Source organism: Pteronotus mesoamericanus, unplaced genomic scaffold (assembly GCF_021234165.1).
Source record: "Pteronotus mesoamericanus isolate MK-2021 breed Mesoamerican mustached bat unplaced genomic scaffold, CSHL_Meso_final contig_22, whole genome shotgun sequence".
Classification (NCBI taxonomy): domain Eukaryota; kingdom Metazoa; phylum Chordata; class Mammalia; order Chiroptera; family Mormoopidae; genus Pteronotus; species Pteronotus mesoamericanus.
This window is the reverse complement of record NW_026555090.1, coordinates 3,125,048-3,149,253: the sequence shown is the minus strand read 5'-3', so window position 1 is coordinate 3,149,253 and position 24,206 is coordinate 3,125,048. Positions and strand designations below refer to the sequence as shown.

The window sequence follows — 24,206 nt, the reverse complement described above, 5'->3', positions numbered from 1 at the left end:
CACACACGAGGGACGCCCCGCGGAGCCCACAGCTGCTGCGGCTGTGCCCCCTGCCGCGCCCAGCTCCGGTGCACCCCTTCGCCACACCGGGGGCCGTTAGGTGAGGAGGTCGACGGAGTAACGGTCACATGGCAGGCGTCCGCAAAAGGGAGCAGTGTGGGCCCTGAGGTGACATAAGGAAAGAGGGGACGCAAGTCCTACTTCTGGGGCAGGGTCTTCTCTGGCTCCGTGTCCTCAGCTGGGACCAGGCCGCCCTCTCAGCCTCAGGGGTCAGACTGCCCAGCTCTCAGGGCAGCTACGCTGGTGGCGACACCGCGTGGGGCCAGTCCAGCCAGGGGCTGAGCCCCGGCACCAGACGAGGGGGTGGGCCTGGCTGCGGAGCCCCTCCGTGCTGGGGCGTCTCTTGCAGACATGAGCGCACGAAACGCTTTATACAGGCCGATCGCTAAGTAGATGCACGTGGAGCTCTGTCACAGCTCCTAAGGTTCATTTAGGGACTTTTTTCTTTCTATTCTGCCCAGCTCACAAGTGTCATGCCTCTGTAACACATTTCTGTTATAAAGCAACAGGCACGTACTTAGAAAACCTCATAGTCTCTGAAACTGCACACAAATAATAACAGGATTTATGTGAAAATGGGGTTAGGACAGACCACTCAAAACTTACAACATTTTGTAACTACAGCACTAACAAAATACATCAGACCCTCCCTCCCAGCCCCAGGGGTAGGCAGCTCTGCAGGGCTTGAGGCTGCCACCGCGAATGTTAAAAATGTACCTAAAAAGTGTAAGGGAAATCCTGGCAAAACTTTAACCAGAGCAAGGCCGGCAGGCGCCACGACAATGCAGATGAGAGAAGAGCTCCGAGCCGAGGACAGCTGGTGAGCGGGCCCGGCGGCGGGCACGGCAGCCCGCCGACTGCGGGCGGCCCCCTGAGGGGCGAGGCCTGCCTGCCCGCGCGGCGGCTTCTCCTCCTGGTTCCTGGGAGCCCGACCGACCGGCGGCTGCACCGCAGTCACGCCGAGGGCTTCTCCTCGCCTGCCGAGAACGGAGTGCGGCTCCCTCCCCCGCAGCCCGGTGCGCCTGGGCGGAACCACAGAGGAACCGAAGCGGCCGCCCGCGCCCTGCCAGGGTCCTTCCCCCATGTACCCGCCCCAGGCGCACTCGCCGCCCCCGCAGGAATCCACCGCGAGGCGGACCAGGGGGCACTGACGCCCGCGCCAGCCCGCACGGCGGCGGCCCACACCCCGCAGCACGGCCCAGGGACCGCCCCCGCGCCGCCTTCTCCGTCCCCTCCCACCGGGCCACGCACTCGAACAGCACAGGCTCGGCCTGTCGTGCACAGCACCCTGGTGAAGCCAGACACCTAACGCAGCCGCTGGGGAAGCCGGAAGGCCTCCGGAGCGGGCAGAGCGCCGGCTCCGCGGAGCCGTCAGCCCTCGCTCGCGGCTCTGGACAAAACACGGCGCGGGCAGTGAGCGTGTCTTCCGTTTCAGCGTTTAGCTCACCAGGGGCTGCCTGTCTACGAGGGACGTTTTTAGCACGTCTCCTGTCTCAGTTCTCATAGAACCAACCAGGGCTCCTTAAACGTTGTCATGGACAGAAGAAGAAAGAGAACATTTGAACAGCACTGTATCTATTAAAGAACTGGAATATATAACCAAACCTTCCCACCCAGCAAGCAAGACTCACAGGACTTTACTAATGAATTCTACCAAACACTTAAGGAACAAATAAAACCATCCCTACACAAAAAGGGTGGATGCTGTTGGTCCTATTTATAATGAAGCGCGGGTCTGCGTTGCCGCCACAGCCTGGGAGGTCACAGCGCCAGCCTGTGGGCAGCCTCAGGAAGGGACGGTCCCTGCCGACCCACTGGACGCCAACCTGCGGTGGCCGCAGTTTACCTTCAGACTCCGTCACCTGAGGGGCCTAGGCCCTGGCGGGCTCCTGAGAGGCTCTCGTCCACTCCTCCAAGCTTAGGCGTGTCTGACCCCAGAGCAGACGCAGCCGGGGCCTGAGCTGAGCCCCGGGCCACGTGGGAAGGGGATTGGAAGAGGTGCCATTTGTCCTTCAGCATCACCCGGGAACAAGGGCTGGGCAGTGGCTGGCTCCCTGAGTCAGCTGGAGGCCGTCAGCCGGGCGGTCAGGAGTCGCCCCCCGAGGTGGGGGGCGGGACGAGGTCCCCCAGAGTGCACCTTGGAGCCTGTTCCTTGGTGAGTCCCATGGTTTGGTCTCACGCGTCGGGTGTGCCTCAGAGACAGCCCAAAGGCGCTGGGGTCCCGACTGGGATCCCCTCCACGTGAACTGAGAGAAGGGCCTTGCTTGAAACCAGAGCAGGGGAGCAAACGACACCTTGTCCTCTCCCCCAGGAGCACCCGTCCCTGGCCTCAGACGTCACGCTCACGACAGGAGCACTGGCCCCCGGGCACACAGGCCGCCAGCGGGAGGACGCGTCAGGAGCGGGGACTCTCCCCGGCGGGCGGCCCGCTCGGGCGAGGCGAGGCGCGCTCTCGCCGCTTAGCGATCACGGGCCTGCCAGCCGCCTCCGCCGTAACTATTTTCCCCTTTGGGGCCAGTGGACAGCTTGCGATAGATACTGCCGGACCTCGTACGTACCGTTTTTTCCATCGGCTTTCACCCGTGAGTTTTAGCACCTGTTGGTTCTTGCCTAAACCGCATGATGACCTGCTTCACGGAGTCTTCCCTACTCGTTAATTAGATGGCATTCTACCGTAAGCATGTGTTCTTCCAGCGCGTTACTTAAAAAGAAAATCTAGCTTTGTTCATTGCGAGGGCCTAGAAGAAGCGTGCATACCCACGCCAGTCTTGGCTTCTAAGTGTCATCCTCCACGGAAAGGAAACAGGGCTCCGTGGAGAAACGGCTGATGCCAAAGATGGGAAACAGAGAGAGTCCGAAAAACCCTCCTGCGCCAAAAAGTAAGGAAGTGATCGAAAAATTGAGGGGAACATGCAAACGGAAGTGAATTTGATGGGCTCCCATTGGCCAAATGTGGGCATCAAAAGGAATAACAGAAATGGATTATAACACATGGACTGAAACTAAAATCCCATAAGTCCATACTGATATTAAAAAATAATTTGAAGAAGAGCAGGGAAAAGGTAAACCTCCTTTTTAATAGAAGAATGCCCACTGATAAAGGTAGAAGGAATGAGAAAAAAGAAAGTCACCATTTTCATGGTAATAACTGATTCTGGCAAGAATCATCAATGGGGAACACACGCCTGTCAGTGTGCAGCCCCGGCAGACGGCCGCAACCCTGCGCCCAGCTCCAGCACACGAGCGGAGGCGCACTGGGACCCTCTGTGCTCGCGGGGTGCACCAGGGTGGACACGGTACCATGCAGCCAGCTTCCCAACGTTCAACAACCAACAGTGTCCATCGTGGGTCTAATCATAAGGAAACAACCAAACCCACATCAAGGGACTTCCTGTAAGACAAATAACCTGGGCTCCTCAAAAATGGTCATGTCTTGAAAGAGGAAAAACAAAAAGACTAAGGAACTATTCCAAATTAAAGGAAACTAAAGGAATTAAGTGCATGTGTGATTTCTTTTTTTTTTTTACTGGAACCTGGATTTTTTAAAAAAAGTATAAAGACCATGATTTGGATAACTGAGGACATCTGACTGTAGACTGTGCCGTTAAAATTCCCAAGTATGATCGGAGCATGTACCTGAGACAGAGAGAAAGGAAGTATAGCAAAATATGAACAATTTGTGTATTTAAGTGAAGAGAATCTGAGGACTCATTATATTAGTTTTGCAACTTAGAAGCTGTGGGGAAAAAAACACTATTTCAGAATGACTCATTCTTTCTGAAACCATAGACCACATTAGATTAGTCAAATGGATACAAGTATGTCTAAGTATGTATATGTATATATATATATTTTGTTTTACATATATCTGTATATATATTTTAATACATAATATTACAAAATAGCAGGGACATTTACAAATGAATGCAATGTGTGTATACTTACGTATGTATGTAAACACACACATATACTTCATTTGTTTTGTCATTTAAAAAATGTTCCTGCTATTAAAAAACTAAATTATGCCCTGACTGGCGTGGCTCAGTGGGCTGGGCACCATCCCACAAACCGAAAGGTCACCAACTCGATTCCCGGCCAGGGCATGTGCCTGGGATGCAGTCCTGGGTTCAGGGCAAGTTAGACGCAACTGATCAATGTTTCTCTCACATACGACGTTTCTTTTCATCTCTGTCTCCTTCCCTTCCCCTTTCTCTAAAAATAAATAAAACCTTTAAAAAGAAAACTAAGTTACTAATGATTCCTGAAAACGCCAAACTGAGGAGCTGTTTTATGCCTCTGTGAGACTGCTAACCTCTCCCTACTGAAACCCCCCTGCTGGCTTTGGTGAAGCCCCCTACGTTCCTTCTCAGCCTCCTGGCGGCTCCATGGCTCCTCGTGTCTAGGCTCACACTCATCCTCCCGCAGGAGCGCCGGTCCCCCACAGGGCACACGCACCCCGCAGAGACAGACACGTGTGTGTGCGCACGCACACTGCCGACTCCTAAATACCTGACAGGCTTGTCACTGGACCGAGCACTGGTGACAAAGAGGGAACACCATGAGCCTGGCTTATAATGGAGAAGGGAAGGTGGCCTTAAACAAATTACTAATAATTAAGAAAATAGCTGCAAGTCTACACAGAGCTGCCAAGGAATCCCGGGCACCTCCCAGACACGGTGGAGTGGAAATCAGGAAGAGTCAGCAGGTCACCAACCTCCGGGGCAGTGAGAACAGCACATGCCAAGGCCTGGCCTCAGCGTGATCCAGGAGTTCAGAGGAGTCCTGAGAAGCCAGAGCCAAGAATCAAAGGGAGAGGGAGGGGCGGGGTGAGGCTGCAGGAGAGGGGCCCGGAGCCAGCGAGGCACCGAGACCCCCCCCAGGCACCGGGCCAGCTGGTAAAGGACGGAGGGACGCTACTGCCGCCCGTAAATGGGCAAAAGGAGCAGCGTGGCGCAGAGCCCAGTCAGGAGACTGGCATCCTGGCACAGGGCAGAAGTAGAGATGGGACCGGAGGGTTCAAGACGTGCGGCTGCCAGCACGTGTTCTGTACTGTCCCCCATAGAGCGTTAGAGTGTACATTTAAAAAAAGAGAAGATTTGGCAGAGGTGTTGAAATGAGGGTCGGAAAAACCGAGACGTCACATGCAGAAAGCTGCTCTGGGAAGTTTGTGGGCGGCTGGACTGCAGCACAGGAGGCGGCAAAACCAAAGAGGGCGAGGCCGAGGGAGGTGAGGCGCCGGCAGGCACGGAACGCTAGGGAGAGGGCCGGCCGGGAGCCGCGGGTGGAGCTGGAGTGGGAGGCCGGGTGCAGGTCCAGGCAGGAGGGTCCGTCGGCCTCGGGCTCCCCAGACGCGACCCCTCACCACGTCGCTGCGTCCGCAGGCCTCTCAGGGGACCCACACGACGTTTGACCACGGCTCCCCTTGTCTCTGGGATGGCACCACTCAGCTGCCCCAAAATCTGGGAGTCACCCTGGGCTCCCCCACTCCCTTGCGTCCAGCATCCAACCAAGTCAGCAAGTCCTCTCGACCTGTCCCCTAGGACCCCACCTTCCAGCCACAGCGCACCACGCGGCACGTGGGTCAGGACAGGCACACTGTCCTGTCAGCTGGCGGCCGGCCCGGGCCTCACGCGCTGATCCCGGTGCCCGGGCCTGTCTCGGGTCTCGGGGTCCTCTCCTGTCCTAGCCTCCTGGTTGGCTGCGTGGCTTCACCTGTGGCGCCTGAGCTCCAGACTCCGCCAGACCCCTTAGCTGACATCAGATATCAACCTGCTGGGGTGCGAGCGTTTGGGTTTTACACACCTCAGATATCCCCTGATGTGCCTCCACCACCCCCGCCCCTGCCCGGGTCGGCGCTGCCTCCCTCTCCCCTGGAGGCGAAGGGGGCACCCCCAGGACCCCATCCCCCAACCCTCCTGCCTGCTGCGCCCCAGGGGGACTGGTTTGTAATTCGAACCCGACTGAGTCACACTCCTGATTAAGACCCCCATGGGCCTGCCAGGCCCCACCTAATTCTCTCTTCTCAGGAAATCACATTTAAATGACAGCAGAAAAACACGAAAGTAAAGAAACTCATAACCACCCTAAAAATGCAAGTAGAAGGTGACATCAGCAAGCCAGAGATTTTCGTGAGTTTCTGGAAACCAGAAGGCAGACAGGATCGTTAGGATGGGGCACGAAGCCCACAATCAGAAACAGGGTGGCTGGCCGGGAGGAGAGGCTCCAGCCTCGCGGGCAGCAGGGTCCAGAACGGGGTTTGGAAGAGGAACAGAAATCAGGGGACAGATGGCCTGTGGACCAGCGGCGTGGCTGCCAGTCCGCCCAGCCACGGCGCCCCTGTCCCGCGGAGCGGGGCGCCCACTCCCGCTGCCCCGCCGCCCCAGGGCTGATGCGCCAGGGCCAGTGACAGAGGGTCGGTGGGAGGAAGAGCTTTGTTTAGCAGCACACGGCGCCACGGGAAGTGATCTGAATCGTGCGAATCCAAAAAAAGGTTTTTAAAAAACTTAAAAGTTTTTAACCTTAAATCAATAAAGTAAAATGAATGCTAAATTTTAAAAAAATAGAAGAACTAAAGGGAAAGAGTCAAGGAACTTTTCCAGAGGAGAATGAAAAGCTAAAGTATCAGAAACGGATCCATTACAGAACATTTAAGATACAATGACGACCAGCCAAGGAGGGTATCTGTCTATCTATTAAAAATCCCAGAAGGAAAGAGCAGAGAAAATGGAGGTAAGGCAATAATCAAGAAAATATTTTTTTGTAAGATTTCAGAGCTGAAGACAGACCCAAGTCTTCGGATTGGAAAAGTTCGCTGAGAAGCGCGGTCCCCAGCGAAGGAGCAAAGCCGAAGGCTGACGTGGGAACCCAGCTTCCTGAAGCCTCGGAGCTCCCAGCGCAAGCCAGGGGCCTGCCAGCTTCCGGAGGGAAAATGTAAGTGAAAATCAAGAATCGCATGCACAGCAGGCTTCTTGAGCAGCGCCTTTAAACTTCTGAACTACATCCAAACTACCAATCACATGTGAGAAATAAGAACATTTTTGGCATTTAAAAACCCAGGAAGTTTATCTCCCATGTCCTTAAAAGGTTACCTAAGGATGTGTGTACAAACCAACAAACATGGAACCCAGAAAGAGAAAAGAAAACATGGGATGCAAGACATGGCAGAGCAACTCTGAGAGGACGAAGAAGGCACCGCGCCCCCAGTCAGAAGGCGCGAGAGACAGTCAGCCACGAGGATGACGGAGACGCTGGCCCTTCACAAGCTTGCGGGAAGCCACGTTCTCCCTTCGGCTGTCTTTTAATTTCTTGATGAGAAAATCATGATCCAAACATGAAGCAGACCCAAAGGTGGTACAATTCTGAGCCATGGATGGCACCTAAAAATAGAATCCACCTGACCTGGTCATTAGAACTGTCTTCTTGAGAAGTGTGTGTTTAGAGACAGACTGCATTTCCTACCTCAGTCGTACAGCGCCGTTCTGGGATGAGTAAACATTGTATACATGAGAAAACATAAAGGCCGTTACTCAGTTTGCAATTCTCAGAAACTCTACAAGTTCAGGAAACTTTCTTCTAGTTACAGAGTAAAATGTACACAGTATTAACCTTGACAATGTAAAGTAACAGTACAATATAAATGTGTTCAGTTTATAATTTGTTTAGGGGGAAAAAAACCCAGAAGGAACAGCAGTTGCCTTTGACAGGCAACTGGGAAACCAAAGGGGAAAGCTCGGTGGCCGCTTTCACATGTACCCGTTTATATGGCTTCAATTTCTGTGCAACAGCATAAACTGCCTTTCGGAAAGTAAACCTCGACTAGGCAGGCAGTGGGCTAAAATAACGGTAGAGCTGACAGCCAGGGCAGAGAGAGGGGGCCGGGGTGAGGGCAGTATGCTTTCCTCGTTTCTCTTGACAGTTAATAGATGCTGCCTACAATTGATGGGATTAGAAATGGAGGCTGAAATAAGATCCGCAGGGGGAAAGAAATATACCGTACAACAAAAACTGGGAAGAGCAGGGTCAGGATAGGGCTTGAGCGAGCTGCAGCCCGCCTGCTACGTGGCCGAGTCGACAGGTCCCGTTTACAGACGGCAGCACACCACATCGCAATTACAGCTGACCTACCCACCAGCCACCGCTCAGAACCTCCTGAAATCTGGCTAAACAGGACTCCTACAAGGAGGGGTTTAAAGAAGAAGCCACATCAAGACTGGTAGGAGAGGAGAATGGGCCGGTCCCACACACAAGTAGCGGATAAAAATCGGGAGGGAGCCCTGGCCGGGTAGTTCAGTTGGTTGGAGCGTTGTCCCATACACCAAAAGGCTGCAGGTTCAATTCCCGGTCAGGGCACACACCTAGGTTGCAGGTTCAGTCTCTGGTTGGGACATGTATCGGAGGCAATGGACTGATGTTTCTCTCCTTCTCTCAATTCAATAAACATCCTCGGATGAGCATTTTTAAAAAATCAGAAGGGATATCTTCGCTGCAGAGGCCCTCACTGAGGAGTGAGGTGTCCCAGCCCCACAGCAGACCCCCAGCCAGGGCCGGGAAGAGAAGCCCCCATACCTCCTGGCTGTAAAAACTGGCGGGGACTGTGGCTGAGGGAGACGGAGGGCTGAGGGACTCCCTGGCAGCTTGTCTTGAAGGGCCTGCCCACAGGCTTACTGGCACTCACTCGCTGAGCTCCAGCACTGGGGCAGCTGCTTGAAAAGCGCTAGAAACACACCAGGAGGAACTGAAGTGCCCGGCATCCAAGCAAGAGGGTGGGGGGGACAGCTTTCTGTCAGACAAAGTGCTGGCAGAGGCCATTGTTCCTTTTCTGAGAACCACCCACCCCACCCCACCCCACAGAACCAGCAGGCAGGCCACGTATCTGAGACTATCAACCTGGCTCACACAGTTCGCCCTGCCCTGGTGATTGATTACCTGAGACCCTGCCCCTCCCAACTTTCAGCCCCACCCCAGCTGTTTCCAGTGGCTTTTCCATACAAATGGCCCATCTGGCTCATGCTTCAGATTTTCCTAAATCTTTGAAACAGGGAGCATCTGGCCTCAGTGTGCTCTGTACCTCTCACTAAGCAACCCCAGTCCCTGTGCTGGCAGCACAGGCCTTGGTTCACAGCTTGGCCTTGCCTGGGCACCTCCAGGCCCAGCACAGTAGCAGCCGCCTGCAGGCTGCTCTGTAGCTCATGCTGGGTGGCCCCAGGCAGCAGCTGACCTTGGCCTCCTTCTCCCCTGGGAGACCCCAGAGCCAGCGTACCCAGTGGACAGCTTCAGACCACATCAAAGCATCACCCCTCAAACACCTCCACAAGCGACACACTCAAGGGGTGGACTCAGAGGTCACCAGAGCCCCGCTGAAGGAAGTCCTGCTCTGTGGGGCAGGCCCCTGGGCAGCTGACCCTCCATGGTGGTCGCAGCCAGGCCTTTGCAGCTGATCCGTCTGAGGATAAATCTCTGCTACTGACACGTCAATAGCAATCAAGGCTCAACTACGACAGGCAGTGCACACAGCCTACACAGTGGGTACCCCCTGAGTGCCCAGCCCGGGTGATTGAGGGGGCTGTGCCACTGGACCCCACAGAACACCTACTACATTAGGCTACTCTTACTAATCTGGGAGGCGTAGCAGCTGTACTTAATGCATCGAAAAGAACACAGGGAAGCAGCCAAAATAAGACAAAGAAACATGTCCCAAATGAAAGAGCAGAACAAAACTAAAAAAAAAAAAACTAAACAAAATGAAAACAAGCAATCCACTAGATGCTGAGTTCAAAACACTGGTCATAAGGATGGATGCTCAGTGAACTTAGTGAGAACTTCAGTAACATTAAAAAAAAACAGTCAGAAGTGAAGGATACACTAACTGAAATGAAAAATAATTTACAGGGAATCAAAGTAGAGTAGATGAAGCAGAAAATCAAATCAGTGATTTGGAACATAAGGAAACAAAAAACACCCAATCAGAACAGCAAAAAGAATCCCCGCAAACGAAGATAGCGTAAGGAGCCTCTAGGACAACTTCAAGAGTACTAATGTTCACACTGGGGCTGCTGGAAGAAGAGAGAGAGCAAGAAACTGAAAACCTACTTTAAAAAATAATGACGGAAAACTTTCCTAACTTGGTGAAGGAAATAGACATACAAGCCCAGGATGCACACAGCCCCAAACCATGATGAAGCCAAAGAGGCCCACACCAAGACACATCATAATGAATATGCCAAAGGTTCAAGACAAAGAGAGAATCTGAAAAGCAGCAAGAGAAAAACAGTTACCTACAAGGGAGCTCCCATTAGACTGTCAGCAGATTTCTCAACAGAAACTTTGCAGGCCAGAAGGAAATGGCCAGAAACATTCAAAGTGACGGAAAGCACAGGCCCACAACCAACATTACTCTACCCAGCAAAGCTACCATTTAGAATCGAAGGGCAGATAAAGAGCTCCCCAGACAAGAAAAGCTAAAGAAGTTCATCATCAGCAAACCAACATTACAAGAAATGTTAAAGGGTCTTCTTTAAGAAGGAGGAGAAAAAAGAAAGAAAATATGAATAATAAAATGGCAATAAACACATATCTATCTACAACTGAATCTAAAAAAACAAAATAAGCAAACAAGCAGAATAGAAACAGACTCATTGACACAGAGAACATTTTGATGGTTGCCAGAGGGGAGGGGGTCGGGGGTAGGTGAAAGAGGTGAAGGGATTAAGAAGTACAAATTGGCTGTTACAGAACAGTCATGGGGATGTTAAGTACAGCACAGGGAATATAGTCAATAGTGTTCTGATCACTGTGTGTGGTGTCAAGTGGGTGTGAGATTTACCGAGATGATCACCTAGCAAGTTATGTGATGTCTAATCACCAGCGTGTACATCTCAAACTCATGCAATAATGTATGTCAACTGTAGGTGGAAAATAAAAACGGCTAATTTGAAAACAATAACAAATAAATAGACGGCGGCACAAACCCAGGAGTCGCCACCAAGAGCGGCCCCCAGAAGACCTGCCATCAGAGACGGTCGGGACCGCCCTGCAGAGGGGCGGGCGGGGGCAGAGACGCGGGGCGTTTGCTTTCCATTCTGTGCCCCTTCTGTACTTTTGAGTATTCACTTCTGTGCAGACTGACTGATTTCTGTCAAAACAAAAACAATAATAATTTTTTAAAAACCTCCTTCGCCCTGGCCACTGTGGCTCAGCGGGTTGGAGCGTCGTCCCATAACCGAAAAGGTTTCGGGCTCAATCCTCAGTCAGGGCACAGGCCTAGGTTGTGGGTCCGATTCCCCCCATCCAAGCATGTACCGGAGGGAACCAGTCAATGTTTCTCTCTCACATCCATGTTTCTCTCTCCCATCCATGTTTCTCTCTCTCTAGAAGTGATGGGGGAGAAACAAAACAAAACAAAACTCCTTCATGAACTTACCAGTCCAAAAACTCCTTCATGGAGGACAAGACCCATGTTCCTTGGCAAGCGTCTGAGCCCTCCTTGGCCTGCCTGCTCTCGAACCTTCAACCACACAACGGCGGGAGAGCCCAGACTTCTGCGCCTGCGCGCCGCCTCAGCTCGAAAGGCTCCTTCCCCCCATTTATCCCATACGCAAACTCAGCGCCAGCCCCACAGAAAGAGCACTCCCCTCCTCTAAAGAGCTGTCTCAGAGCCGAGGCCAGCCCTTCTCAACTTCCGTCCGGTTGAAGAAGGTACATCTGCCATTTGCCATGAAGTTCCTGCTGCCGGTGGCAGTGTCTCCAGACTGTCAGCCTCAGAGGTCAAGAGTTCACGTCCTAAAGCCCGGAGGGGAGAAGAGCCAGAAGGGCCCCGTCTGAAGCCCAGTGCCGAGGGTCCGAGGGTCTGTCAGGACAGGCTGGGCCTCGGTGCCCCCATCCCCCAGGAAGGAGGGGCAGGAGGGGGTCCCCTAAGGTCCCTGCAGCCCTTAGTCCAGTTCAGGGACACTTCATGCACACCAGCCAAGAGTGTGCTTTCTCCTCCTCATTTGGTCTTGTTACTATTTAGCTACAGTCTCCTCTGCCCCAATCATGATAGTCCCCCCTCATCTACTCCTAGAAGGGACCGCTGGTTAAAGGGGTGTTTTTGGATGACCTTCAGCTGTTCACATCCTGGGAAGACAGGCGTGCCCAGTGCTGGCTTCGGCGTGATCCTGGGCGAAGTCTCGCTCCCAGAGCCTGGGCTTCCGTCTGGGAAGAGGTGGGGCAGCGCCTGACCCCATGAGGCTGGTGCAAAGGCTAACGGAGCTGAGGCACCTACGGTTCCCGGCACACAGAAAGGGCTTCAACAGAGCGGTGCTGTTCCCAGTATTAAAAATTCCAATGTCCAGAGCAGCTGAGGACACAATTCCTCCTATCTGCCCCCACACCGTCACCCCAAGCCAAAAGATGAAAACGTGCCGGGCAGGGAGGGCCCCACGAGGCAGGAGACCTGTGCCCGCCCTTACAGAGGAAGGCGTGCCGACGGCCTGCCACGTGGAGACGTTAGCTCTCGTCCCTTTACACACGGGTGTCCTCCAGATGACCAAAGGCAGCCCCTGTGCTTTTCAGAATTCTCTGGGAACAGCGCTGAGACCCGGCCAGGGGCTTCCCGGCCAGTGCGCCCAGGGCAGGTTCGCCGCCTCCCGACGTATCTGACGCGGACTCCCGCTGCCCCCACGCAGCTCTGGACCCCAGTCCCCGTCCCTGGGCTGGCGGACCCTCCGTCCTGACCTTCAGGAAGAGCCCTGTGCTCCCGCCCACAGCCCCGAGCGCCCACGGCCTGCACTGTCAGCTCCTCCCCGCTGCAGGCTCCCGAGGCTCCCAACGGCCGGCCGGCTGGCTGCACGCACCGCAGGGAGGGCACGGGACCTCCAGAAAACCTCCAGACCGGGCTACCCCGGTTCCCGCCAGGTTCGCAGACAGCACTGGAGGCCTCACTGGCCAGGCCAGACCTGCCCTTAGACTCTGCCTGGGCCCCTGTGTGCCCAGCGGGGACTAAACTACCCAAGAACACACCGGGCCCACTGGAGGTTCCCACTAGCACTCACAGCGCTGGGCTCAGCCACAGCCCCGCAGCCCCTGTGGCCGGTGGGGTCATGGCTCCGGGCTGGGAGGTGGAGAGCAAAGGACTGCGCACTAACTGCGGAGGGTGAACAGCAGCAGGTGGCACCCAGGCCCCTCCCCCTCCCGAGTCCAGCCGGTCCCGAGGGCCTGTTCCCTCACGCAGGAGCACGGGACAGCGGGAGCCAGGGCCGCGGGCTCCTGCAGCACCTGCGGCCACGTCACTGTCACTGGCCAGCCCTCGCCCGCAGCACCTGCTGGCTTGCTGAGCACCGCTCTGCCCCGCTCTCCTCAAGCCTGTGAGAGATCCTTCCAGAAGATGGTGTCCCCTCTTCTCTTCCCTTATTGGACCATCTTTTTCTAATGTCATTTCACCAGAGAGCTCTGCCCATTACTGGGATCTGACCCTCCCTCCCCAAGTCTTTTCTGGCATAGCACCCCCGGCCCCCACCCCAGCTTCCCCCAGGCCTGACACACCGTAAGGCACACCCTTCACCCATCACTCACATATTCAGTCCAAGTCTGGGTCCCTACCCCAGGCCTGGCATGATGCCAAGTGTTGGGTCCTTGAGTAGAAGACGGAGCCTCTGCCCTCTCAGAGCCCGCACTCCGGCTGAAAGGGGCCATAACCTAGTAATGATGTAAGTTCGAGACAGCCAGTGACAAGGGAATGCAGTGGCCGGAGAAGCCTCGTCGGCCGGGGAACTGAGGAGGGGCGGCACCAAGGCTGCGGCGGGCGGAAGACCTTGGACCAGCATGGCTGTGCCCGGCGAACGAGGGAGAGAGGGAGGCGAGCGACGTGGGGTGGGCAGAGGCCCGAGTGGGACGCTCGCATTTTACACAAGGGCTTCATGTGCTCTGACGCACGTTTCACATCCTCCTCGCGGCAGCTGTGGAGAGAGCAGTCACAGGGGAGCTGAGGGCCGGGAGGCTGGGGGGCGGGGGGGGGGCAGCGACCCAGCAGGAGCCCATCAAGAGCTGCCGAGAGGACATGTGCAAAGACATCCAAGAAGATTCAACTGAGAAGAGGTCATGGCAGGGGTGACCTAATAGGAGCAATTCAGTGACACCGTGGGGACCACGGAAGGGGAAGCAGGGAAACTGGATGACTTGCCGGAAGAGATTACTGAGGAGAGAAACAAAGGGCGAGCCAGTGTGTGGGGAGGGTGTGCGGTTGCTGCAGAGCTGATTTAGGCGTATTCATGTAGTAATGGTGGTTTCCTGGGGATACTGCAACAAAGGGCCACAAACTTGGTGGCTTACAATACACTTCGCTCAGAGTTCTGGAGGCCAGACGCTTGAAAGGCAGGTGTGGGCAGGGCCCAGCTCCCTGCAGGGGCTCTGGGCGGGGGGCGGGGGGGCAGCCCCCAGCCTCGCCTCGCCATGCTGGTGGCTGCCCCAGCGCCTCCCCCTGTCCCCCCACCCCAGTCTTCACATAGCCTCCCCCTTTCTCTCTGCATGTCTGTTTTACAGGCATTTGATTGCATTCAGGGCCACCAGATAATCCAAAATAAGCTCCTCCACTCAAGATCCATGTAAGGAAACGGTCATTCCGCTTCCAGATGAGCCCCTATTCTCAGGTCCGGGCCCCCTTCAACCCCCCGCAGTGGGAGCGGCCCGGTGCGAAGGGCTATGCTGGGGGTGGAGAGGGGAGAACCCAAGGGGGCCTTGGAAAAACCGGGGGTGGGCAGGACCCAGAGCTGAAAACGTCTCTCCTCGCTGTGTTTCAAAACAACATCAAAGGTGAATCTTATCATATGAGAACAGTAGCTCAATAAAAATAAAAAAGGAAAAAAAAAGTTTTTGAAAAAATACTCAAAACCCCAGGCCAACTCCCACCCTACGTCCAGTTCAGGCAGCTAAGTGGTGGCCACACTTCTACCCAAGACGTCAAGTCCGGCGGAGAGGCCGTCAGTGCCCTCAGCCCGCACGTGGGAGGCGGGAGGAAGGGCAGGGAGCCCCGGGAGGGAGCCCGTGGACAAACACCCCTTCCGGCCCTTGGGGGCCCAGTCAAGCCCTGGAAAACACCCTCCTCAGGTCCCCAGGAGACTCCGGAGTCCAGGAGCAGGGTGGAGGAGGCAGCTGGACAGAGGTGACTCACACAGCCACTGACCGGTCCCAACCAGGCTGGGAGTGTGGCGAGAAGGGGACCGGGGGCCAGGACGAGATCAGAGAGGAGGAAGGGCTGCTGCCGGAAACAGCCTGCGGGTGAAGTGAGCTCGGAGCAGCCCAGGCTGACGCACCCACTACCCGGGCACCCCCGACCCCGCTCCCACAGGGGGCCGGCACCTGGCTCCGCCGCGTGCCCCGGCCCATTCCTGCCCACTCCTGACCGCACCGCTGCGACTGGATCCCCTGCCCAACACTGGGCAGCGTGCTGACTTGAGCCCGAGGCAGGAGACTCTCTGTGTTTGCAGACAGCCCCCACTCTGAAGGCCAAGGGCAATGCCGGATCCGAGCAGACACTCCTCCTTTGCAAGCCCAGCTCAGTTGCCATTTTTGTGCCCAGCATCGCCTCGGAGCTCCCCTTTCCTCTCGCATTGTCACCTTCCAGGCAGCCAGTGGCCTGGAGCTGGGCTCGGCCTCCGGGCTGGGGCTCAGGTGCCTCTGAGGCTACAGCACCCATGAACGGGTTGGGCTGGTCTTGCCCTCAGTGCTCAAACCTCGCCTTGGTTACTGCTTGCTTTATGGGGGAGGCACCTCCTCCTGGAAGGGTGCTCCCAACTTGACTCCCACCTGGAGGCCCATGGGCCGCGTCCAAGCTGGGCCCCGGCTGTCAATAAAGTGAAGGGGGGCCTCCAGGCTTCCTGACCCCAAGAGGGTTCTCAAATATCAGGGGGCAGAAGTCCCCAGCTAAAGACTCTGACACGGGAATCACACACACCCCTGCCCCAGAGACGGACTCAGCAGGGCCCGGTGGGGCCTTAGAGTCAGCATTTTAGCCTTTGCACAGGGGCCACGGTCCTCAGAAGCAGAAGTGAGAAATGGCTGAGGGATGAGGGCTTGCCCCAGGCCCCAGGCCCCAGGCCGGCTGGGGAGCCCTGGGCGCCGCTGGCCCACCTCTCCAGCCTGGAGGCGGCGCTGGGTGCTGGGGACAGCTCAGATGCCCACCCCTTCCCGGGGCGGGAGGCGGGGCTGCCTCTCCCCGACTCCACACTCCGGGCGGCCCTCCTCCAGGTGGCGCTGCGCGCCCGGAGCCGGCTCTCCCCGAGCACCGCGCTGCTCTACCACCTCCTGCTCTGGGCAAATGCAAAGGAGGAGCTGGGGCCAGTGATTCACATTTCTTTCTCCTTAACACACCCACGCCCATTTTTTTTTCCAAGACTCCACCCAGCACAAACAAGGACAAGAGCTAACAAATTTAACTTTTATGGAACTCCTGCTCCACACGGGGGATTCTCCCAGTAACTCCGACGTTGCTGCCACCGCTCTGGACCTCTGCCAGGGGCAAGCCCAGGGCTTCTATTGTACGGTAGCTCAGGGCGGTGGCTTGCCACTGCCAGCTGGAGGCAAACAATCCCAAAAGCCACCAAGTAACCCCCGGGAGGACCGAGAGGCAGGAAAGGGGCCCTGAGAGAGGAGTGTGCCGCCCCAAACCCTGGAAATCCCTGGACCCTGTCACACCTGAGAGGACGCAGGAGGCCTCCTGGGGAGTTGTCACAGGCAGCAGCCACGGAAAGGCCCAGACACGCAGATCAGGCTCCCAGCCCAGCAAAGCAGGAGGTTCCTGTTCAGGCTGGGACCCAGGACACAACCCGCAGGGCAGGCTCACCATGGCTGTCCGCCGACAAGGCTGCTGAGAGCACCCCCCAGGCGGGTTCCCTCAAATGCGCTTCTCTTCCGACTGACCGCCAACTCACTGGCGGCAGGGTCAGCCCCCAGGGACAGCAGCAGGCGTCCTGCCCATGTCGCAGCACCGACGCCACACAGCCCCCCAGTGGCCTGGAGGCACGGCAAGGCCACCGTGCCTGCCCTGGGTTCAAGTCCTGCCTCTGAGACTCACTCCAAACAAGCATTCTGGGCAAGGCTCGACGCTCCCTCACCTACCAGCCAGAGGCAGGGAACACTGCCTCCCTTCTGGAATTACTGAAAGAATTAAAGGATCAATATAAATCGCCCCACAGAGTTGGGACTCAAGTTAATTCCTTTCCTTCCTTCCTTGTCCTTCTTATGAGTTTCCTGTCTCAGCCCCACATCCAAAGAGATCTCAAGCTCACCCACCTCGGAAATGCCCGAGGTTCCCAAGGCACGCCCGCCCCTCCCGCCCCTCCCACCCCTCCTGCGGCAACCCCGGTCACAGGTCAGCTGCAGCTGGGCTCCACTCCTCCTGCCACCGGGCTCCATCCCCGACCCCTGCGAGTCCCGGGACCCCTGGCTTCCTCAGCTCAGAAATGTTCCCCTAGCGCGCTGGGGCACCGCAGCGTGGACAAACAAGGTTACACCTCAGCACGGGGCGGGGGGGGGGGGGGACACTTTTCCTCCTTTTAAAAGGATGTGGAGATGACTGGAGTCACTATTATGCATGCAGGGACACGTGTCCTAGCATTCTGCGAAGTCACCTGACACCTTCCTTCCCGCGCAGGGCGGCCTGGCCCTCATTTGCACCAGGTATATTCTGAAGCTGGGTTGTAAGTAGGGTCCGTTCTGATAACGCCAAGTCCCAGCGTCCAAAGTTGCTCTGGAAACCACCCGGCCTGGCCTCCCGGGTCCCCAGCACTTTGGGGCCGCTGTTCTCAGCCTCCCATCCCAGGCCACCCCACCCCGCGTTGGCCGCGGGTGAGGGATAGCAGGAAAGAAACAGTTCTCGCTGCAAAGGAGATACCATCAGCAAACCTCTGGCTTCTGGGCCTCCGCCCGCCCGCGGGGATGGTGCCTTCCCCGGGGTTTCCATGACAGGCCGGGCTCCCGGGGACCACACTCCCCCCGAACCCCCAGAGTGTCCCTACGCAGATCCTCTTACAAAGAGGCGTGCATCCGGGGGCGTCCAGGCCTCCAGGGCCCGCCCCGAGACCCCGAAGGAGTCTGGCCAGCCCGGGCGCACGCGTCTCCCGTGATGGCCGGTGCCTTCCAGGGTGGAAAGCGAGCTTAGAGCCCACCCCCCACCCCCGCCCCCGGCGCTTGCCTGGCCCGTTCCCGACGCCAGGAACCTGGGTCGGGAGCGCGCGGTCATTGGCGGGGCTTTGGCGGGGCTTCGGCAGGGCTTGGACAGGGCTCGGTGCCGCCGCGCGCCTCACCTGAGCGGGACAAGGATGGCCAGGTACCTGTCGACGGCCACGGCCAAGAGGCTGAAGATAGAACTCTGCGTGAGCACGAGCACGAAACAGGCGAGGAAGAGGCAGCTGTAGAAGTCCGTAGAGATGCCCAGGCTGATGGTGATGGCGAAGGGGATGGCGAAGAGCCCCACGGCCACGTCGGCCGCGGCCAGGGACACCAGGAAATAGTTGGTGGGCGTCTGCAGCGCGCTCGACGTGCCCACCGCGGCGCACACCAGCACATTGCCCGCCACCGACAGCGCGGCGATGACCAGCTCCAGCGCCACGTACAGCGCGTCCTGCGCCTCCAGCCGCATGGCCGGCGGCGTCACCTCCCCGGCCGCGCGGGCCCCGCCGAGCACGGCCGGAGAGCCCGGACCGCGCGTCCGCCGGCCGCGTCTGAGCCTCCAGGCTCGCGCGCTCCGACCGGACCCAGGGGCGGGACCGCGGAGGGCTAGGGACGCCCATTGGCCGGTGCGCACGCCCGTCTCGGGCCCCGGCGCAGCACCGCCCCTTACACCGCGGAGGTCCGCCGGGCCACGGCAGTCTCCGCTGCTCGCGGGGGCGCGCGGCGCGGCGTCGGCCCCCGAGGTGTCCAGCGACGACAATATCGGACGAAGTGAATTTCTCCAACTTTCCCTAATGTTCCAAGTCGGTGGATGTGCCCCGAGCTGTGGCGCTGTCTCCCAACCTGGGCGGCGCGGAGCCGGGGCCACTCCGGGGACTGAGACAGGACTCTGCCGGGGACGCCCCCTGCCCGCGCCAGCCCGCCGCCGGAGGACCAACCCTAAGCCACGCCGCCGCCGGGCCGGGCAGGTCAGGGCCCTGAAGCCTTTGGAGGCTCCGCGCCCCGAACCCTGCGGGCCTCACTGGACGGGCAGGGCTCGCCTTGCGAACGGGGCGAGATGCTGCAGGGAAGGGACGGAGGAGCCCAAACTCGCAGGCAGCCACGGGACCCACGCTCGGCACTTCATGCGAGGACGGGTCTGCGTCCCCCATCCCGCACCCGCGCGCCATCCTCCCCGCCACAGCCCGGCGCCTCCGGCTCTGGCTTCTCCCACCTGGTGACGCGCTCCGCATCCCCGTCCACCACCCCCACCCCGCCAAGCGCCAGTGCTCTTCTGGCGCTTTCTCGTTCGCGCCGGACCTGAGTCAGCTCAGGCTCCCAAGGCCTCACAGGTGGCCTTACGTCCTCAGTCCCAAACCTTTTCCAAGCGGCCTAAGCGCCTCCGGAGGCCCAGACTTGAGCATCCACGCCCGCAACTTTGGGACTCCGCCACGAGACCCGGACGCCCCCAAATCCGGCAAGTCCAAAATCAAGCTCATGTTTAGCTTTCCTCCAAACCTGTGCCCTCTCCTTCTGGGACTCGATTACTGAGCTTACTTCCCCCCCCCCCGCCCGCCCCCAGGAAGGGCGCTGATCCCCCGCCTCCTCCATCCTTCAGTCGGTAGTGCTGCGGATCCTGATTCCGGAGCTTTGCTTCTCTGCACCCCAAGTCAGTTCCCCGCGCCCGCAGTCGGCTCCTGTCGCCCCCTCAGCTCCCCCGGGGCCGGCTCACTGCTCCTTCGGTCTTCTCGCGCCCGCCCCATTACCATCATTCTAGGACACCCCGGCGGTGCCAGGCCCTCCCCTGGAATCCTTCGCCCGCAGTCACCAGACAAGGTAGTTAAGAAGATTATTGGGCAACAGGAGGACGCTTGGAAAATAATGTTAAGCAAAAAATAAAACACCGAGGTGACCGCTAAAGGGGAGAGGATTTCTTTTTGGAGTGACAAAAATATTTAAAATGTGATGGTTGCACAGCTCTGTAATATGCTTAAATACTACTCAATTATGCGCATCACGTAAGTGGGTTGTGTGGTATATGAATTATATCTCAGTGTAGCTGTAGTAACAACAAAACCCCTCAGCCTCTAACAGGCCCAGCAGTAATCATCTGTCTCTGTAACAACAAAGGCAGCGAAGTCTCCGAAAACACTCGCCGTAGATGGCCTGGCTGGTGAGGTTATTAGAGGGGATCTTCTCTCCAGTTTTCCGCGCGCGCGCGCGCGCATGTGTGTGTTCTTCTATAGCAAGGAAGATTCATTTTATGTTAAAATATTGGAGAGCCCACAAATTCCATGCTGAGTTTGGTATCTCCTCCTCCTCCACCCATGTCTCCATAGCATGTGACAAACTACTGTTAGCACCTGTGTGATAAACTGCAACCTCGGAGACATCGAGAGACTTGTCCAGGCACTTCTTTAGGGCTGGGGATGGTGCGTCAGTTACGGGAGGCTTCCCGGGGAGGTTATTTTTGCAGAGCGGACAAGGCTTGGCAGTGGGAAGGCAGGGGGCTCGCTCGGGGGAAGCCTTGCCCGGGAGAGCGGAGGAGGGAAGGCGGTCTGAGCGGGCGTCCCGCCGCTGGGACGGCCGAGTGCTGGGCTGCTCTGTTGGCGGCGCCGGCGCCAGCCCAGGCCGGCCTGCGCGGGCGGTGAGGGGTCTGGCCGTAGTGGCCGGAGAGCAGGCGGGCGGGGGCGGGGTGGGGAGGCGGCGGCGGGGAGGGAACCCGCGGGCGGCTGTGCACGCCTCCCCCCGCACCGCCCTCAGCCCGGGCCCTGGCCGCAGCGCCGGCCTCCCTGAGCCTGGAATCCCCATTTCTCCCTTCTAGAGCCCAGCGTCCTCGAGGAAACCGGGTCACCCCAGCAGAAAGGGTCCCCGCTGCAAACCTGCGCCCTCCCCCCTTGTTGCAGCCCCTGAGTTCCCCGAGCCGGCGCCCACCTCGGGGCAGCCACCCGCAGAGGCCCCTCCTCTCTGCGCTCTCCCCAGCCCCGCCTCCGCCCAGCACGGTGCTCGCGTGCTCCCCAAGTCCACGTGCACCCACCGGCGTTACCCGGACTCCACCGGTCCCGGGCCTGGACCTCACACTGGGGTTGAAACGGACTGCAGGACCCGCAGGGCTGGCGGTAGTGGCAACAGGCAATTATTGCGGAGGAAACACAAGGAGAGGTGGGGCCCGGAGGGTTAGTCATGAAAGTCATGAGCAGAGGGCCCAGATTTGATTCCTAATTCTGAGGTTGGCCTTGGACAACTTAACTAATTGTTCTAAGCCACAGTTTCTTATGCATCAGGTGGAATAACAAATGCCTACTGCACAGGGGTCGGGCTAAAAGGGGCGGAGGAACCGTCTGCCACGTGACCCAGTACAGAGACTGGGAGCTTTGGGATGAATTAGGCCCCGAGCGCTGGGAACCCGAATGGGCCGGGCCGTAAGTGGCGAAAGCGGAAGGCGCCTTTCTGCGGACGGTGGCCGGCGCCCATCCTCTCACCTCCCACTCTGCTCCGTCTTGCGGCAGCTGCCAGAGCAGAATCCAGGTGGCATCCAGATGGCACGGCAGCAGGCGCAGCGCTCAGAGGTGCGGTCCGAGACCCAGGCTCGCTCGTCTTTAGGCTCTGCCATCTTTAATCCCAAGTTTATCACCTCCCGGTCACAAGAAGGCGGCCGCAGCTGCAGGCATCACTTGCTCAAGCAACCACCCTGCATGCAGAAGAGGGCCGGCCTCTACCACCGTCTCCGGTGGGGCCAAGGCCTGGGTCCCCGCGGCTCTGCTCCGACCGGCAAGGGGGCTGTGCCTGGCTCGGGCCAAACACGGTTCAGCCCATTGGGCAGACGAAGAGGCCCACCTGCCCCAAATATGTTGTCACCTAAATAATCTTGGGTTCTGTAAACTCAACAGGAAGAGGGACAACGTACACCATCCGTCTGCGTGACAGGCGGAGGGAGTTCTCAGCTTAGGGCCTGAGTGCCCCAGGCCTCACTGGCTTGTACGTCAAAATGGGGGCACCTCACAGGCAGTGGATGAGAGACGGCAGCAGGGTCACTGCTAGACGCCCTGAAGCGGTCACTACAATAGATCCGAAAGGACATTAGTGAGTGACTCAAGTCTGCGTGAAGAAGTAAAATACGCCAGTAAAGGCAACTATGGAGGTAAACACAAATGACAGGATAAACATAAACATAAAAGACAGCAAAAACAATAATTATAAATCTGTGTTGATGAGCACACAAGATATGATTTGTATGACAATAATAACAAAAAGGAGGGGGAATGAAGCCATATAGGAACAAAGCTTTTGGATATCATTGTATACTCTAAAAATCTGATAAAAAAAATTGATATGACCTTTTGTCACTGGATCTTAATGGCGTGGGGATGGTGGAGATGATGAGACAGAAGCACTTCCTCGAGGCTGGGCACGGAAACTGCCAGATGGCCGCCTGGGCCAGGCCTGCCGTCTCCTCTGCGCCTACAGTTAGTCACCGCCGCTAACAGCGCTTTTGAAAGAACATGTCCATACTGTTTCCATGCTGGTTCCGGATAATTCTCGAGTGCATCTCAAACCCAAGCCCAACCCAACACCCAAAATACAGAAATTTCTTAATTGAAAAGCAAGAAATTATGTACTCAGTTTTTAAAATTTTTTTAATTGATTTTAGAGACAGAGTGGGGCGGGGCTGGGGGAGGCATGGAGAGAGAAACACCGATCTGTTGTTCCGCGGAGTTACACGGTCCTTGGTTGATGGCTGCCTGTGCCCGGACTGGAGATGGGATCCACCTTGGCACCTGAAGGAGGCGCTAAACCAACTGAGTTATCCGGCCAGGGCTACACCCAGTTTTAAAGAAGCAAAAATTGTGGCAAAATTCAAAGACTCCAAAAGTGTATTATTACTTTTAAAACATGCAAAAAATGGTTAAACATCATGGTAAACGCCAAAGCTTGCTGTCGGCTTTGAAGAACAATCCTACCACCCCTATAAGTAAACTCAGCTGGCAGACACCGGAGACACGTTCCCCCAGTTCCGCAAACCTAAACCACAGCGTGTCTGGCTCCAAGGCAAGAGCCCCGCATTGATTTTCAGAACATCTGCATCGGGACAGTCAACACCCACTTGCTCCTCAAAAAGTGTGGATAAAACAAAGGAACACTCCCCTCAACTAAAAATGTCACTGAGTCAGAGTGAAAATAAGTGGAAAATAAGTGGAATCCCAAAACAATGGAAATACGGACTTCAGAAATTTCTTCATTGTAAAGGACAGACTATGAAAATAAAAAAATGTTTAATGCAATTTCTGAAACTAAAAAAAATGAACTGATATGAAATTAGCATATATCTATTTAACAAAAAAGAAGGCATAATGGAGGGATAGAGGAACAAAAAAGACATAATACCTATGAGTATAGCAAACACATAGCAAAATAGATGTAAATCCTACCTTATCAGAATATCATTAACTGTAAGTGGATTAAACATTCTAATTAAAAGGCAGTTATTGGTAGGATGGATCGAAAAACTAGATCCAAGTGTATGCTGCCTATGAGAGACACATGTTAAATGCAAAACACAAATAGACAAAGTAAAAGGGTGGAAGGAGAGATATCATTCAGAGTAACCAAAAGAGAATAAGAGAACTGGAGTGGCTATACTAATATCAGACAAATAAGAATATTTTTTAATGAAAAAAGGATCAATCCTGTATAAATATGTATGTATCTAATAATGGAGCCTCAGAATACACAAAGCAAAAATTGTTAGAACTAAAGGGAGAAATGGACAATTTAACAATAATAGTTGAAGATGTCAGTATTCTGTTTTCAATGATGGATACGAAAACTAGACACCTAGACAGAAGATAGGGAAACAGATCTGAATGACACTGTGAACCAGCTAAACCTAACGTATGCACCCATGGAACATCCACCCAGCAACAGCGGAGCACACATGCACTCAGCCTGGGGCATTCTCCCAAGACAGGTGACAGAGCAGGCCAGAACAGAACCTCGAATGAAGGGGCCCATACAAAGTGTGCGAT

At 56.4% G+C, this 24,206-nt stretch overlaps 1 protein-coding gene and 1 pseudogene across 1 annotated transcript in view; one reads left to right on the top strand and one right to left on the bottom strand.

Moving 5' to 3' along the window:
* Positions 1-18,670, bottom strand: part of ADORA2B (adenosine A2b receptor) — a 28,069-nt gene extending 9,399 nt beyond the window's left edge. Inside the window, exon 1 of the mRNA XM_054571197.1 lies at positions 18,336-18,670. Coding sequence (XP_054427172.1) covers positions 18,336-18,670 — 335 coding nt within the window. The remainder of the gene's footprint in view (positions 1-18,335) is intronic.
* A 3,889-nt stretch (positions 18,671-22,559) lies between these two features.
* LOC129068721 (UPF0711 protein C18orf21-like) lies at positions 22,560-23,356 on the top strand (annotated as a pseudogene).
* The last annotated feature ends 850 nt before the right edge of the window (positions 23,357-24,206 follow it).